Source organism: Archocentrus centrarchus, chromosome 5, assembly GCF_007364275.1.
Source record: "Archocentrus centrarchus isolate MPI-CPG fArcCen1 chromosome 5, fArcCen1, whole genome shotgun sequence".
Classification (NCBI taxonomy): domain Eukaryota; kingdom Metazoa; phylum Chordata; class Actinopteri; order Cichliformes; family Cichlidae; genus Archocentrus; species Archocentrus centrarchus.
The window spans coordinates 2732248-2745770 of NC_044350.1; the positions used below are offsets into that span (position 1 = coordinate 2732248).

Sequence of the window (13523 nt, forward strand, 5' to 3'; positions counted from 1 at the left end):
AACTGAATTTCAACAGTGACATTTGATCAGATGACATATTTAAAAAATAATTAACACCAGAGGCTGAGAAAATTTGAAAAATGTGTGCCTAGCTACATCAAAAATTAAGCAATGGTAAGGAGGTCCAAAACTGAAAAAATACCCCCCCCCCAAAAAAAAGACAAAACAAAAAACACAGCACAACTGATTAGATCAATAAATTATTTTGCTTGTGTAATTTTATGAGATGGAAGAGGATATATCTAAAATTTAAAATATTAAAATTATAAAATGAAAAATTTTTGTTTAATTTTCCGTTAATAGTTTTGTCCTGTCTCGCTCCCCTCAGCCCCAACCGGCTGCATCAGATGGCTGCCCCTCCCTGAGCCTGGTTCTGCTGGAGGTTTCTTCCTGTTAAAAGGAAGTTTTTCCTTCCCGCTGTCGCCAAGTGCTGCTCATAGGGGGTCGTTTTGACTGTTGGGTTTTCTCTGCATTATTGTAGGGTCTTTACCCACAATACAAAGGTGATTGACTTGAGGTGATTGTTGTGATTTGGTGCTATACAAATAAAATTGAATTAAATTGAACTGAATTGTAGTTAAATTTCTTTGGGAAAAAATATTTTATAACAAAATTTTGTTTCTTTTATTTTTATTATTTATTTATTGGTGAAACTCATCACTTTCCTGAATTAGACACCCTTAGAGGCACAATTACCACTATAACGGGGAAAGAAATCAAGTTGAAATAGACCAGATTTATTCTTTAATGCCAAAACTCTAAGACTCCAACTTTGAACAAATTCTTGGCCTAGACATAGACGCATGGACATACGTCTCTCACATTATCATTTACATGAGAAATAAAAAAGTGAAATATTAAAATTATGCCAAATCACAAAAAATACCAAGTAAAACATACATACAATATTCAATATCCTTATATACCCTTAATTATCACACATAGTAAACAATTGGGGTGCCTGGGTGGCTTAGTGGTGAAGCTGGCGATCATATACGCAAGCCACATTGTGGTGCGGGTGGCGTGGGTTCGAGTCCCGTCCCGTCGCCAATTTTCCCGCGTATCTCTCCCCCATTTCCTGTCTCTCTCTCCACTGTCGATAGCCGCTGTGGCCAAAAATGGAAAAATAAAATAAACGATCGGTTATTCAAAAGATTTTCAAACTGAAGAAATTAAAACATATTTCTTTTTAGATTTTATTTGAATTGTTTAGTAAACAATATAATTTGTTTTCATATATTCATATTAATTTTGTCAGTTTTGGACCTCAGTTAATCCAAAGTGGCCACTGTGACATCACCAAAACCCCAACACCATTTATACTGGTGCTAGAAGGTGCGCTGGACTCGCTGCACTATTCTCCTGAATGACACGTCACCACTCAAAAAAACCTTCAACCCTGATATAGAAATAGAAGAAGTATAAATGGGAAGCAAAGAATTTGTGGAGTTTTTTTTTTTTCTCAAAATGTTCTACAAAAAGTTTCTTTTTCTCTATAATCTGAGAATCTCTAAGCTCCTGCACTGATATATCATTGAAATGGTGGAGAAAACCAACACAATGTTACACTTGTGTCTTAATCCCAGTCATACCACAGGTTACAAAAACTGAGGTGCACGAAAGCTGAAACAACACCAAAATGGTGGTGCAAGAGGTTGTGGTGTCACTTTTGGTTTACACCACCGTTCACGAGGGCGAAAATGGTAAGCATAAACCAGGTTTAAGTTCTAAGGCTGCAAAGTTTTATTTGTTTCTTCAAGAACTATTTTTCATGGGTAGGCCATTTTGAAAATAGTAAATCTGAGAATAAACCACTGAACCAGACCAGCCCCAGTCTATACAAACAGTTGACCAGACACTAAAATTGGCGTAAGTTATGTTTGCAAGAGTGAAGCAGAAAAATACATACATACAAGTACAAGTTTTTTCAGGAAACACTATTGTCACGGAACCACAGCAGAAAGCCTGCTAAAACAGGAATAGTTAAATCTCTGGCAATATTCTACAAGATTCTTTGAGAGGCATTACGAAAAACTGAAAGCCAAAAATGCTTAGCACCATACGAAATGTCTAGTCTCTGTCTGTCTCTTTGGTATTACATAGTGCTGGGCGTTATGAAGACGTAAATCTTGGCCAGGAATGATGTGAACGTCCCCTGCCTCAGCAGCTTCATTTCCACATCTATCTGGAAGTCTTTGGGTTCGCGGACCTTTCTCTGCAGGTAGACAGCACCTGTGAAGCTGTTCAGCTTGCGGGTGCTGAAGTAGCCCTCTTTGTTACCCTTTGTGATGCCAATAACAATATGATCTCCAGAGTAGGCAGGGGATGGGCTGATTCTGAAGATCTGGGCTGGAATGATGATGTTGGTCTGGAAGGTGAGCTGGTAGTAGGTGATCCACAAGGGAGACTTCTTACAGTCTAAGGAGTTAGTGGGACAGCTGTTCCGCTCACAGCGTCTGAAAACAAGCCAGGGAAGATGGAGAGAAGAAGACATAAGCAAAAGAAGATTTGTAAGCAGATGCTTTGAGTCTATTGCAGTGTTGTTCTGTCAGGGCAAGAAAGGCCAGCAGTACTTGTCTAGTGAAAAATAGACATCAATTATCTAATCGAAAGAGATCTCCGTTATTTCATCTCACATAGCGCTCTGTCATAAAACGTCTTCCTGTTTGCATCCATCCTTTAAATTACATACTTACTCAATTACAGCCATCTTGTGGCTATACTTACTGTAGCTATTGTTGCTGGAAGCAGACTTAAAGCTGCATACACACTGGAAGCAAATCACTTGTCCTGCATTGCTTTGGAGCTGCCAGCTGGTTGTTTTCAGACATTGCAGGCTCCAGTTTCCTAGGTGACCCTCAAATGTATTTACTAGCAGGTCATATGTCAATCAATGTTATTCTTTACTCTCATTGGTAGTTTCTTCAATCATTTGCCTGAAAGTTTACTGGAGGTCCACCCACTTCCTGTTACAGAAGTCTTGAAGTCACCAAATATCATTCCCTTTCAGTGGTTTCTTCCTGTGTGTACGCAGGTTAACTCTACTTGCCTCTGATTCTACTGAAATCTGTAGTGTGTCTCAATTTCACAGGTGTGTCCATATCCCAGTAACAAAGGCTCGAGCCTGTCGAGCTAAGAGGCCCGCAACTTTTTCTAGTTGTTTATTCACTGTGGATAAACTGCTGGTCTTTGATGGGAGACTGATGGGAGAGCATCTGCCACTTGTAACTGCCCTAAGAACAGTTACCGTTTGTGCTTTGTGTGGAAACAGAGGTAACATTAGCAAATAAATTAGCCCTCTGTGATTTATCATCGTGTGATCGGTTTCCTCTTGCTAACCACCTTGGTTAAAGTGTGATGTAGAGGAGTTAGAGTGTTTTTAATAACTGCTTTCGCGTATTAGCAAGGAAAGTCTTTATGGGAAGGGTTTAACAGGCTGAACATGTGCAGACTCCACAGCACTTTCAGATTAGTGTCTCTGGGAAGTAACTTAGTTGACCAAACGTTACTAAGTTTAACCAGCTGTTCTGCCAACACACCCCATTTTTCATTGATTTTTTTTTTTTTTTATCCCCCTGTAAATATTGACAGTTAACAATGGCATACACTGTTCAGGCCTGTTAACTCAGCTGTTACAGTGACACTAAAACAAGTAATTGTCTATGATGCATTACTGTAGATTAAGCCCCAACTAGTCGTGGCAGATGACTGCCCCTCCCTGAGCCTGGTTCTGCTGGAGGTTTCTTCTTGTTAAAAGGGAGTTTTTCCTTCCCACTGTCGCCAGGTGCTGCTCATAGGAGGTTGTTTTAATTGCTTTTTCTGTAATTGTTGTATGGTCTTTAACTTACAATATAAAGTGTCTTGAGGTGACTGTTTTGATTTGGTGCTACATAAATAAAATTGAACTGAGTCAAACAGAATATAAAGCATTTAAAATGAACTCAACTTTAAACATCTGCAGCAGTAATATGAATCCATATGATGGGGAACATTTTTCTGCAGAATAAGTACTTTTTATACTATATACAATTTGCCAATAATACAGTTTTATGTGTAGTGAGGTGTTAATAGATCCATAAGAAATTTATGGATCTTTGCACTCCAAAGTCCAAACTCTGCAGGGAGCTCAGCCTTGAGCTTCAGCTACCTTTATAATCCTATTTTAACCTGTGGGGTTTTCTAAAAATGTCACCATGAGTAAAACATAGTGTTCTGTGCATAAGATGATATAATATAAATGTAATTACACACTGTACTGTACATGTACAGTAAACTGCAGCTACAGCTTCCCACTTTGGGGTCAGATGTGAAATGTAAAAGTGAGGTCAGAGGTCAAATATGACATGATATTTGGATGCAAACTATAATGTGATATTTAGAGTCCCCATACAGTACCCGTCAAAAGTTTAGGCACATTCCAAACTTTGTTTCATTGTTTCATTTGTTCATATGAGCAGCTGAATGTGTCCAAACTTTTGACTGGTATTTCATTATATCATTTCCTATATGCCTCTATGTTGCCAATACAAACAATGACAGTAGAAATAATAGAATTAAATAGCTCTATATAGAATTAGCATCACTCTGACCTTCAGATAAATCTATTAATCTTGAAAAAGGGGTCAGAGGTCAAATGTGACACAATATTTTAAATCGTTATACGGTACCTTCTATATGTTGGCAATGCACACCACACTTGTAAGAATCATGTTTTTAAGTTATAAGGCTTTTTGTCAATTTTTGCCCAATAAATCATGAAATTGACCTTGAAGACCTTGGTGGATGTGAGCCAAATTTTAATGGATTGTTAACATGACGCCACTCTACACTCCTACAAAGTTTTATCTGAATTAATTCAAAACCTTTCAAACTATCACGTTTACAGATCGAGTGACACCCACACACATGCAAATGCTACAAAAACCTAACCTCCATGGTGTAGGTAATTTAGACTACTGTTGTTCAGTTGTCCATCTCACACACATCCTGAATTAATCCATCTGACTGTCCATATTGCTGGCTCATGTGCTAAACACTAATCTGAAGCAATATTAATTTTTCAAGTCCATTTTCCTTATACAGATATAGAGTGGATGTGAATTAGACTCTGTATTTTTCCAAAGTGCAGGTGGTACGCAGCTCAACACTGTGCAACTCATTGTTTTTTATCTGGATATTTCTAAAAATTGTATCTAATATTTATTTTTCAGAAAATCAGTTCCTCCTCTAGTCAAATGTAAGGTCACGCAAGCAGAGCACGAGCCAACGAGACGTTCCTCCTATGTCTATACACAAGTGGGTGACTGATTGGGCCACTGTTAAGACTGTGTTTCAAGAGATCTTGCTTCACAATTATAAGCAGTATAACCAGTCTAGGGTATGTTAATGAGTGACCTAAGGTTGCTACTCTAGAAACATCAGTTATGTATCTAATAGGTTTCTGGTTTCGCCTTGAGGCGAATGTTTGTTGTGATTTGGCGCTATATAAATAAAATTGAATTGAATTGAACTGAAATTGAATTTACATCTTTCCCACAGGTTTATGTAACCTGTTTTTTACTGTTCAGATAGAGTTCCTCTTTCCCACTCACAGACCACTGATCAGTGGGATTCTCACTCTAATATTGTAAAGTCTTTACCTTACAATATGAAGCACTTTGAGATGACTGTTATTGTTTCCCCTCACACCTCAATTGGTTGAGGGGTGAATGAATGCCGCTCCCAGGGCCTGGTTCTTTTCTTGTTAAATGGGAGTTCTTCCTCCTTACTGTTTCCAAGTTCTTTCTCATAGGGGAGCATCTAATCATCTGGGTTCTCTCTCTAATATTGTATACTCTTTCCTTTACAATATACTAGTAAAACATCTTGACCTGACTCTTGTGAACTGGCTCTAAATAAATGGAACTAACTCAAACCCTATAGAGACTATTCTAGATAAGGCATCAGCAGTGCACAGGTGGAAAAAGAGTGATAAGGAAGAGATCCTACATGCCTTACAGTTTCTACTGATGGTTTCTTGTTTATCACCATGGACCATGTCAGTACCTAAAACAGCCTCTGGGCTCTCAAGAGGCTTATTTTTGACACACGCCATTAAAACAAAACAGATACATGCTGCAGCTAGGTTCATGAGTGGTGATGTAAAATATGAGCAGCAGATAAAAACTGCTAATGTTCTTCATCTGCTCCTTGAAGAACATTCGGTTTTTCCATTAGATTACACTGCTATTGCAGTGCTAGTGAAAAATGCAGCATTGATGCATGCAGTGCTGCTTCTCATCACCGCCCCCTGCTGCAAGGATTCCATAATAACATAGATGAGGACAGCGCTTGACAATGGAAAGCAGAAACCTTTCAAGGATGTAGGTCTTTTCCTGCAGTGCAATTTGAAGCTCTCTGACTGTTTATCCATCACACTTCAGAATTTACAGCCTGGAGTTAACCTTGATGTAGTGCACCACAATATTTGCACAGATCTCATCAAGACAAGAGTGCCTAGAAACACAATATGGGCAAAGCAAAAGACATTTTAATCTCAGCTGTCTGTCCGTCGCTGCCAAGTCTGCTCATGAATGAAAGATGTCTCTCCATGGGGAGCCAAGGGATGTCACAGTGAGGGTAATAAGGTGTCTCTAGGTAACATTGATAAGATGTCTCTTGTGTGCTGATGGGAAGTGTGTGTGTGTGTGTGTGGGGGGGCAACTCTCTCTGCTCTGCGCTCCACTGAACAGGAGCAGGGAGAGCTGCAGAGACGGCTCTGAGAAGCACCGAGCTGATCAAAGCCATCTGACTTCTTCATACAGCGGATGGGAATCATGTTCAGTTAAACAAGCTCACAGCTAACAAGGCCCTTCTGTGCAGAATGCTGCACTGTAAGCACATAGATGTATAATGTTTCACAGCCTGAGAGGATCTAGACAGAAACCATATACACAAGTAAAGGAGCCTAAAGGAGCTGGAAACTGCAAAAACAAATTTTATTGGACTTGTTTACAAAGAAAACTCAAAACAAGGAAATTTATAATATCCAGATGTTCCAATGAGCCTAAAGCTCTGCATAGTTTGATGTAGTAAAAAATCCGAGTCTGAGTTACAAAAGCAAAACTTAAGCAGAGGAGAAAATATAAATTTGACTCACGTGTTTGACACTTTCTTGTAGTTGTGAGGACAGTCGAAGGAGAGACACCTGAAGCCTCCCTGAAGGTTGAAGCAGGTCTGCCCAAAGGAGCAGTTGTGGGTGCCAGTGGCGCACTCATCAATATCTGGAAAAAAGAGCCAATAAATGTAATAAATACCAGCATGTTGTGTTTTGGCAATAAAAATGTATCACAAATTATTCATGTTTAGATTTTAGACAATTAAAAAAAAAAAAAAAAATCCACACTCAAGTTTCACTTATGTGCTATTTTTCTAATCATACCATCTTCATCAACAGAGAAAATGGCAACAATAAGCTTGTCCCCCGTTTCTAATTGCTGGTGGTTTCAAGAGAATCTGCTGTCAGTAAGAGAAATTCAGCTCATGGGCTTTTGTGACCCACTTTTTGCAGAAGTTTGTGTTTTAAATACATTTTACAGATCAACACTATAATATATATATATATATATATATATATATATATATATATATATATATATATATATATATATATATATATATATATATATATATAAAATACATTTAATATATAAGACGTTTAATACGTGGTAAAGCCTGCTCTGGACATAACACAAACAGCCACAAATCTGTGCATGGACTCCAAAACTGCCCAGATCTGTTGTTGAGAATCTACTCACTATTCCTGGATGAGTGCAGCCTGCAGCTGTGGAGTGGTCATTGGTCATGGTAACCTCTGGTGAACATGTTGACCCAGCTTGTTCAGGCATCTTCAGTAGGCAACAGATTGGGGCTAAATGCTGGCCAAGGAAGTATCTGGATATGCTCCTCATCCTGAAAGACCTACGTTACTCTGCCACTGTGGGGGTGGGCACTTTTCAGCTGAAACAGCTGCAGGGTGGGGTGCTGCCACAAATACAGGGTGGAGCACCTCATCTCAGTGCCTGTGTTCAGTCACATTTCCACCAAAAGCAATCAGGTTGGAGATAGTGCTCTCATGAACATTCACATCTGTAGCAAGAGCTTGGACAAACATGCCAGCACCCAGCATGCCAAAAGCCTGTCCTCAGTCAACTTAGTTGCAGCACTGTGGCACTGATGGCAATGTTGAGCATTCACTGTTTTTCGTGTCCTGAGATCACTGGCTTGAGTAAATTGAACTAATCCTGTCACTTTTGACCAAAACTGATCAACCAAAAACTAGCCACTTCTAAGAGATTAAAAAGTTGAACTGAGAAGTGGAGTTAAAACAGATTTATTTCAGGACATAAAACATGCGCTTCTTTTTTTTGACTAGTTTGTTTTTAACTTGCTGGGATGGAAATTTGCCTCCATTTTCATCTCCTGGCACTTCGCATGTAAACATGCAAACACAGGAAAACTTTCCATCAACTTTGCTGTCAACATGCCACAAGAGTGATATCAAGACAAAATTTCCATGAATGTACAACAGTCAGTTGAAGACCTCTGAGCTAAATGAGGATTTTTGGGTCGTGTGCTGCTGTTGTGCACAGTCACAATAAGTGCACCCGCTGTGCACTTTTTAACAAGTTCTTTTTCACTTTTATTTTAATTTTCTTTTAAGACATTTGAAAGTTTCTACTAATGAGGAGACACGGGTATTGGCATATCACAGCATTGACAGAAAAGCTCCCTTTAGCAGTATATATATATATATATATATATATATATATATATATATATATATATATATATATATATATATATATATATATATATATATATATATATATATGATAATTCTGCCTGTGTGTATCTCAAGAAAATTAGCATTTTATACATAAGCCCAACATCTTCATTTGAGGCCTCACCTCTGCAGGTGTGTCCATTGGCAGCCATGACATATCTATGAGGAGGACAGGCACACTTATAGCTGCCGGCAGTGTTTACACACTGGAAGGCACAAAGGTTCCCGATGCTCTGGGAGCACTCGTCAATATCTGTTCAAAACAAATATGATTGTCTCATCATTGTGATTATAGCACTGTGAGGAGAGACCAAAGGCAGGTTCAAAGAGAGTAGGACTTTCCCTCTATATCTCTGTGTGTGTGTGTGTTTGCTAGTGTGATTGTGTTTTCCTGTCTGAGGGATTAGCAGCAGAAGCTACCTTGAGGCCCTGTCACAAAAGAAAACAAAAACTGAATCATCATGTGGAACATCATCTACAGTCTCCTCTAGATACGTTCTTGAATACAGAGGAACAATGTACAGTAGTTTTTTTTTTTATCCTTTGGCTTTCTCATATCTCTGGCATATGTTTATATATTATGTATCCATCTTAACTTGATTCTATTTAGCTTCCTCTGAAATGCAGTACTGAGGTGCGTCAAAATGATCCACCGTCACCTTCACCGGCCAATTTTCTGTCAAATTTATCACATCAGTATCGACTGTTCCTTCTGTTTTGCAAAAACAACCTGGACAGAAACCATACAAGAAAAGCCTGCCCTGTGTAGGTTATTTTTCTATTGCTTCACCTGCCGACTTTCATTCATCACTCATCCAATTTCTCTGCTGTCACACTAACAGCAAGAGAAAGAAAGTTTGTGTCTAATTTTAAAGGTCCACTATGTATTCATGAGTTGTAGCTTGTTTTTGTGTCACTTGATGGGCCTGCGGTGTGCCCAATACATTGTCTTTTTGATAGTAACATGGGGGTGGGGGTCTTGAAAGTCCAGCTGGAATTGAACCAGCAACCACTAACTTACCAAGCAAATGTGTAAACCAGTACACTATGGAGGCATCACAGTTGTATTCTCTCCTGAACTGCAGCTGAGGTTCACAACTCTCCAACAGTGTAAATCCAAACTGAATTTCTGGCTGTGCATTTTTAAATTTTACATTTATTCCTAATTAGATGGCAACTGAGTGTACCGCTGTGTGTGTGTGTGTGTGTGTGTGTGTGTGTGTGTGTGTGTGTGTGTGTGTGTGTGTGTGTGTGTGTGTGTGTGTGTGTGTGTTTGTGTGTGTGTGTCTCTACCACACTCTGCACAGTAAACTTGAAAGAAAATACCTTCACAGGTGTGTCCATCCTCTTTCAGGTAGTAGCCCTGGCGACAGTAGCACTGATATGAGCCATAGATGTTGGCACACTCCTGGCTGCAAGGCTTTTGGTCACATTCATTTTTATCTAAGCACAGGAAAGAAAAAATCTAATTGTAAAATTAGACACAACATGTATGTATTTTTTTAAATATGTCGAGTAATACTCTCCAACAGTTAGGCACCTAAAGCTTTCAGCAAATATTACAGTGCTGTTGTTTGGGAAATATTCTCAGCAGTGGATTAATACACAATTAATAAATCAAAATCAACAGCAGAGTGTATGCTTACAGTCTCCAAATTGCAGCAGCATATCTCACATATGCGTTTTTTAGTGCACAACCAGTCTTGGATTTTTAGTCTTGATTAATATTTTTCATATGTGTATAAAAATATGCAAACTGTATGTTAGGAGTTGAATACTGAAATACTGAAAATGATATACTGAAATACTGAAAACGATAAAGACACAGGTTAACTCCCCACCACTGCCTGCTCAGGTGTGATGCTATTCTTCTACATGTGCTGCAGACAGTGCAGAGAGGCTTGGAGTTGGAACCCCTCTGCTGGTCAAAGTATGCAATGACAGCAAGTTTAAATTAACCCATGTATCTTTTCTTTGCATCATTTTATGTTATTCTAAAGAAATAAAGAAAAGTAAAAGTACTGGTGCATACATATTGAATAATACATATGGCAATACTAATATATCTGCAGTAGGCAATACTAGCTGGTTTATATATCCCACTCGAGTATTTGTAATATTATTCTGTGACCTAAACATCATTTATGAGAGCTGGATTTGAAATGATTTTGCTTCAGCCATTTACACAGTGCTGTTCAAATTATATTTGTTGTTAAACTGCTTCCCCAGGCACATTTGCTTCTCTAGTGATGTCTTCAAGAGACTTTAATCTGAAAATTGCTAATCAAAAATGAATGATGTCCCTCAGACAAGCTTTTTTCTAAAAAGCTTGATGAATGCAAAGTTTCACCTCTGGAACAGAAACATTCTCAACTTGATTAAGTTCCTTCAGTAATGGCAGAGACAAGCTGAACATAATGTGAATCATGCCGCTGATCTCCTTTGCTCTCTGAAACACAGTCACATCTTCAACATGCTGACGACTGACCGACAGCGACTGAACCAGGAAACTATTATTATTACTCTTATCCCAGAGACGGAGACTAAATTAAATGCCAAAACAAAACAGTCTTTACTGATAACAGTGACTTACGAAGGACACATAAACAGTTTCTCATCAATATATTTAATCTCCAAAGTCTGTGCAAGGCCTGCTTTTGCCTTTTGATGATGACGTTGTTCCCAGAGGCTCGCCTCTGTGATTTAAGTTCTTCAAGGAAAATAAGACAGTCCATCTAAAAAAAGGCGGCATTTAAATTTTCAATATGTGGATGGAAAAACCTGTCTAGCTTACCTTCACAGTTCTTGCCATCGATTGCGAGGGAGAAGCCAGCTGTGCATGAGCAGTGGTAGGAGCCTGGGGTGTTTTCACACGTCTGGGCACACAGCCTGCCAGGATAGCGCCAGCACTCATTTACATCTGTCAGTACAGAAGCAGGAGCTATTAGGCAGCAGATAGATACCTTGAGGGCCACCAAGGACTCAACACACATACACAATGAGTTCTCTTTTAAGGCTGCCCTTCGTTTAAGCCAGCTTTCTTCTGATTGGCTGCCCCTCAGAAGTAAAAGGTTTCGACAGAAGGTGGGTGGACCTTCTGTGGTCACAGTCAGAGCTGTGTGTCTGAGATATCAGGGGGTATCCACTCTCAGAAAGAGCCAAGAGTACAACAAACTGAAACTCAGTGTTTAGAGAAGTCTGTAAATTGAGCTTTTGGATTTTGGACGGATAATTTTTACACACACTAACTTCATTATTTGAAACATTGTTTTTTTTTTTCAAATATGAATATCCCCAAATGTAATATATGACATCAAAAGTACCTACAGCATAGTCTCCCATTGCCTTATAATTAACCTAATTAAATACGACTTTCTTGAAAACAAAGTAGCCATTTCGTATTGAATATTATTAGCTCATTTTTCAAAATTCGCATACAATGCCAGTCAAAAGTTTGGGCACATTGACAAATGTAAACATGTGCCCAAAAAATGTCAAAATGCAGTGTGTGAAAAACGAACTACACCCTACAATTCAACAGCTTCTAGAACCACTTTTAGCAGCAATAACTTAAAGTAATCATCTTCTGTGTGACTTTATCAGTCTCTCACAGGAGGAATTTTGTCCCACTCTTTTTCTATGACATTGCTTCACTTCATTGAGGTTTGCAGCTATTCATTTCCTCACAGCTCTCTTAAGGTCCCACCACAGCATTTCAATCAGGTTGAACTCTGGACTTTCACTGGGCCGCTGCCCTGATTCTTTTCTTTTTCAGCCATTCTGTTGTACATTTGCTGCTGTGCTTGGGATCATTGTCCTGTTACATGATCCAGTTTCAGCAGCTTTAGCTGTTGGACAGATGGCCTCACACTTGACTCTAGAATACTTTGGTGCACAGAGGAGTTCATGTTGGAATCAATGACTGCAAGGTGCACAGATCCTGCGGCTGCAAAACAAGCCCAAATCATCACCCCTCAACCATCATATGCTTGAAAGTCCGTATGAGGTGTATGTGCTGATATGCTGTGTTTGGTTTTCACCAAATACGGCGTTGTGTATTATTTCTTAAATCTCCACTTTGGTGTCATCTGAACAAAAAACATTGTTCCAGAAGTCTTTGCTAACGTAAACTATGCTGCCACGTTCTGTTTAGAGAGACCCTGGCAACCCTTTCAAACAAGTCATACTTGTTCAGTCTTTTTCTCACTGTACTGTCATGAGATCTAACATTTAACAAGCTAACTGAGGCCTGTGGAGTCTGAGATGTATTTTTTTGCCATTGTTTGTTCCAGAGCCTGGCTGACTGCTCCTGATCCCGTTCTTGCTCCTATTCTAAACTTGTGTGCTATTCCTGCTCATCATATACAGTACCAGTCAAAAGTTGGGACACACTAACCTGAGTGTGTCCCAACTTTTGACTGGTACTGTACCTGTATGGCTGTTTTTATTTCCACTCTCTTGCATTGTATGAATTAATGCTTTAATCCACTACTATTATGCAAATATTTGTTAGCACAAACATCTGCTTGCATTAATTAGCCAGTTGGATGCCATTTAACCACTGTAAATGAAGATAATTAATATGAGGAAGTTATCCTCATTGCTCCACACAGATCCTGAATTTTATTGATATAATCTTTTTTTTTGTCCATGTGAACTTTTTTTTTTTTTAATTTCTGCTTTGGCATTTTTTTTGGTT

The 13523-nt window shown here is 38.9% G+C and overlaps 1 protein-coding gene across 2 annotated transcripts in view; it reads right to left on the bottom strand.

Moving 5' to 3' along the window:
* Positions 1–525: 525 nt before the first annotated feature.
* Positions 526–13523, bottom strand: part of fbln2 (fibulin 2) — an 80672-nt gene continuing 67674 nt past the window's right edge. For both annotated transcript variants that reach the window (XM_030730113.1, XM_030730114.1), the window contains exons 13-17: positions 11619–11744; positions 10151–10267; positions 8949–9077; positions 7139–7262; positions 526–2456 (exon numbers count right to left, since the gene is read on the bottom strand). In XM_030730113.1, coding sequence (XP_030585973.1) covers positions 2096–2456; positions 7139–7262; positions 8949–9077; positions 10151–10267; positions 11619–11744 — 857 coding nt within the window. In that variant the 3' untranslated portion in view covers positions 526–2095. The remainder of the gene's footprint in view (positions 2457–7138; positions 7263–8948; positions 9078–10150; positions 10268–11618; positions 11745–13523) is intronic.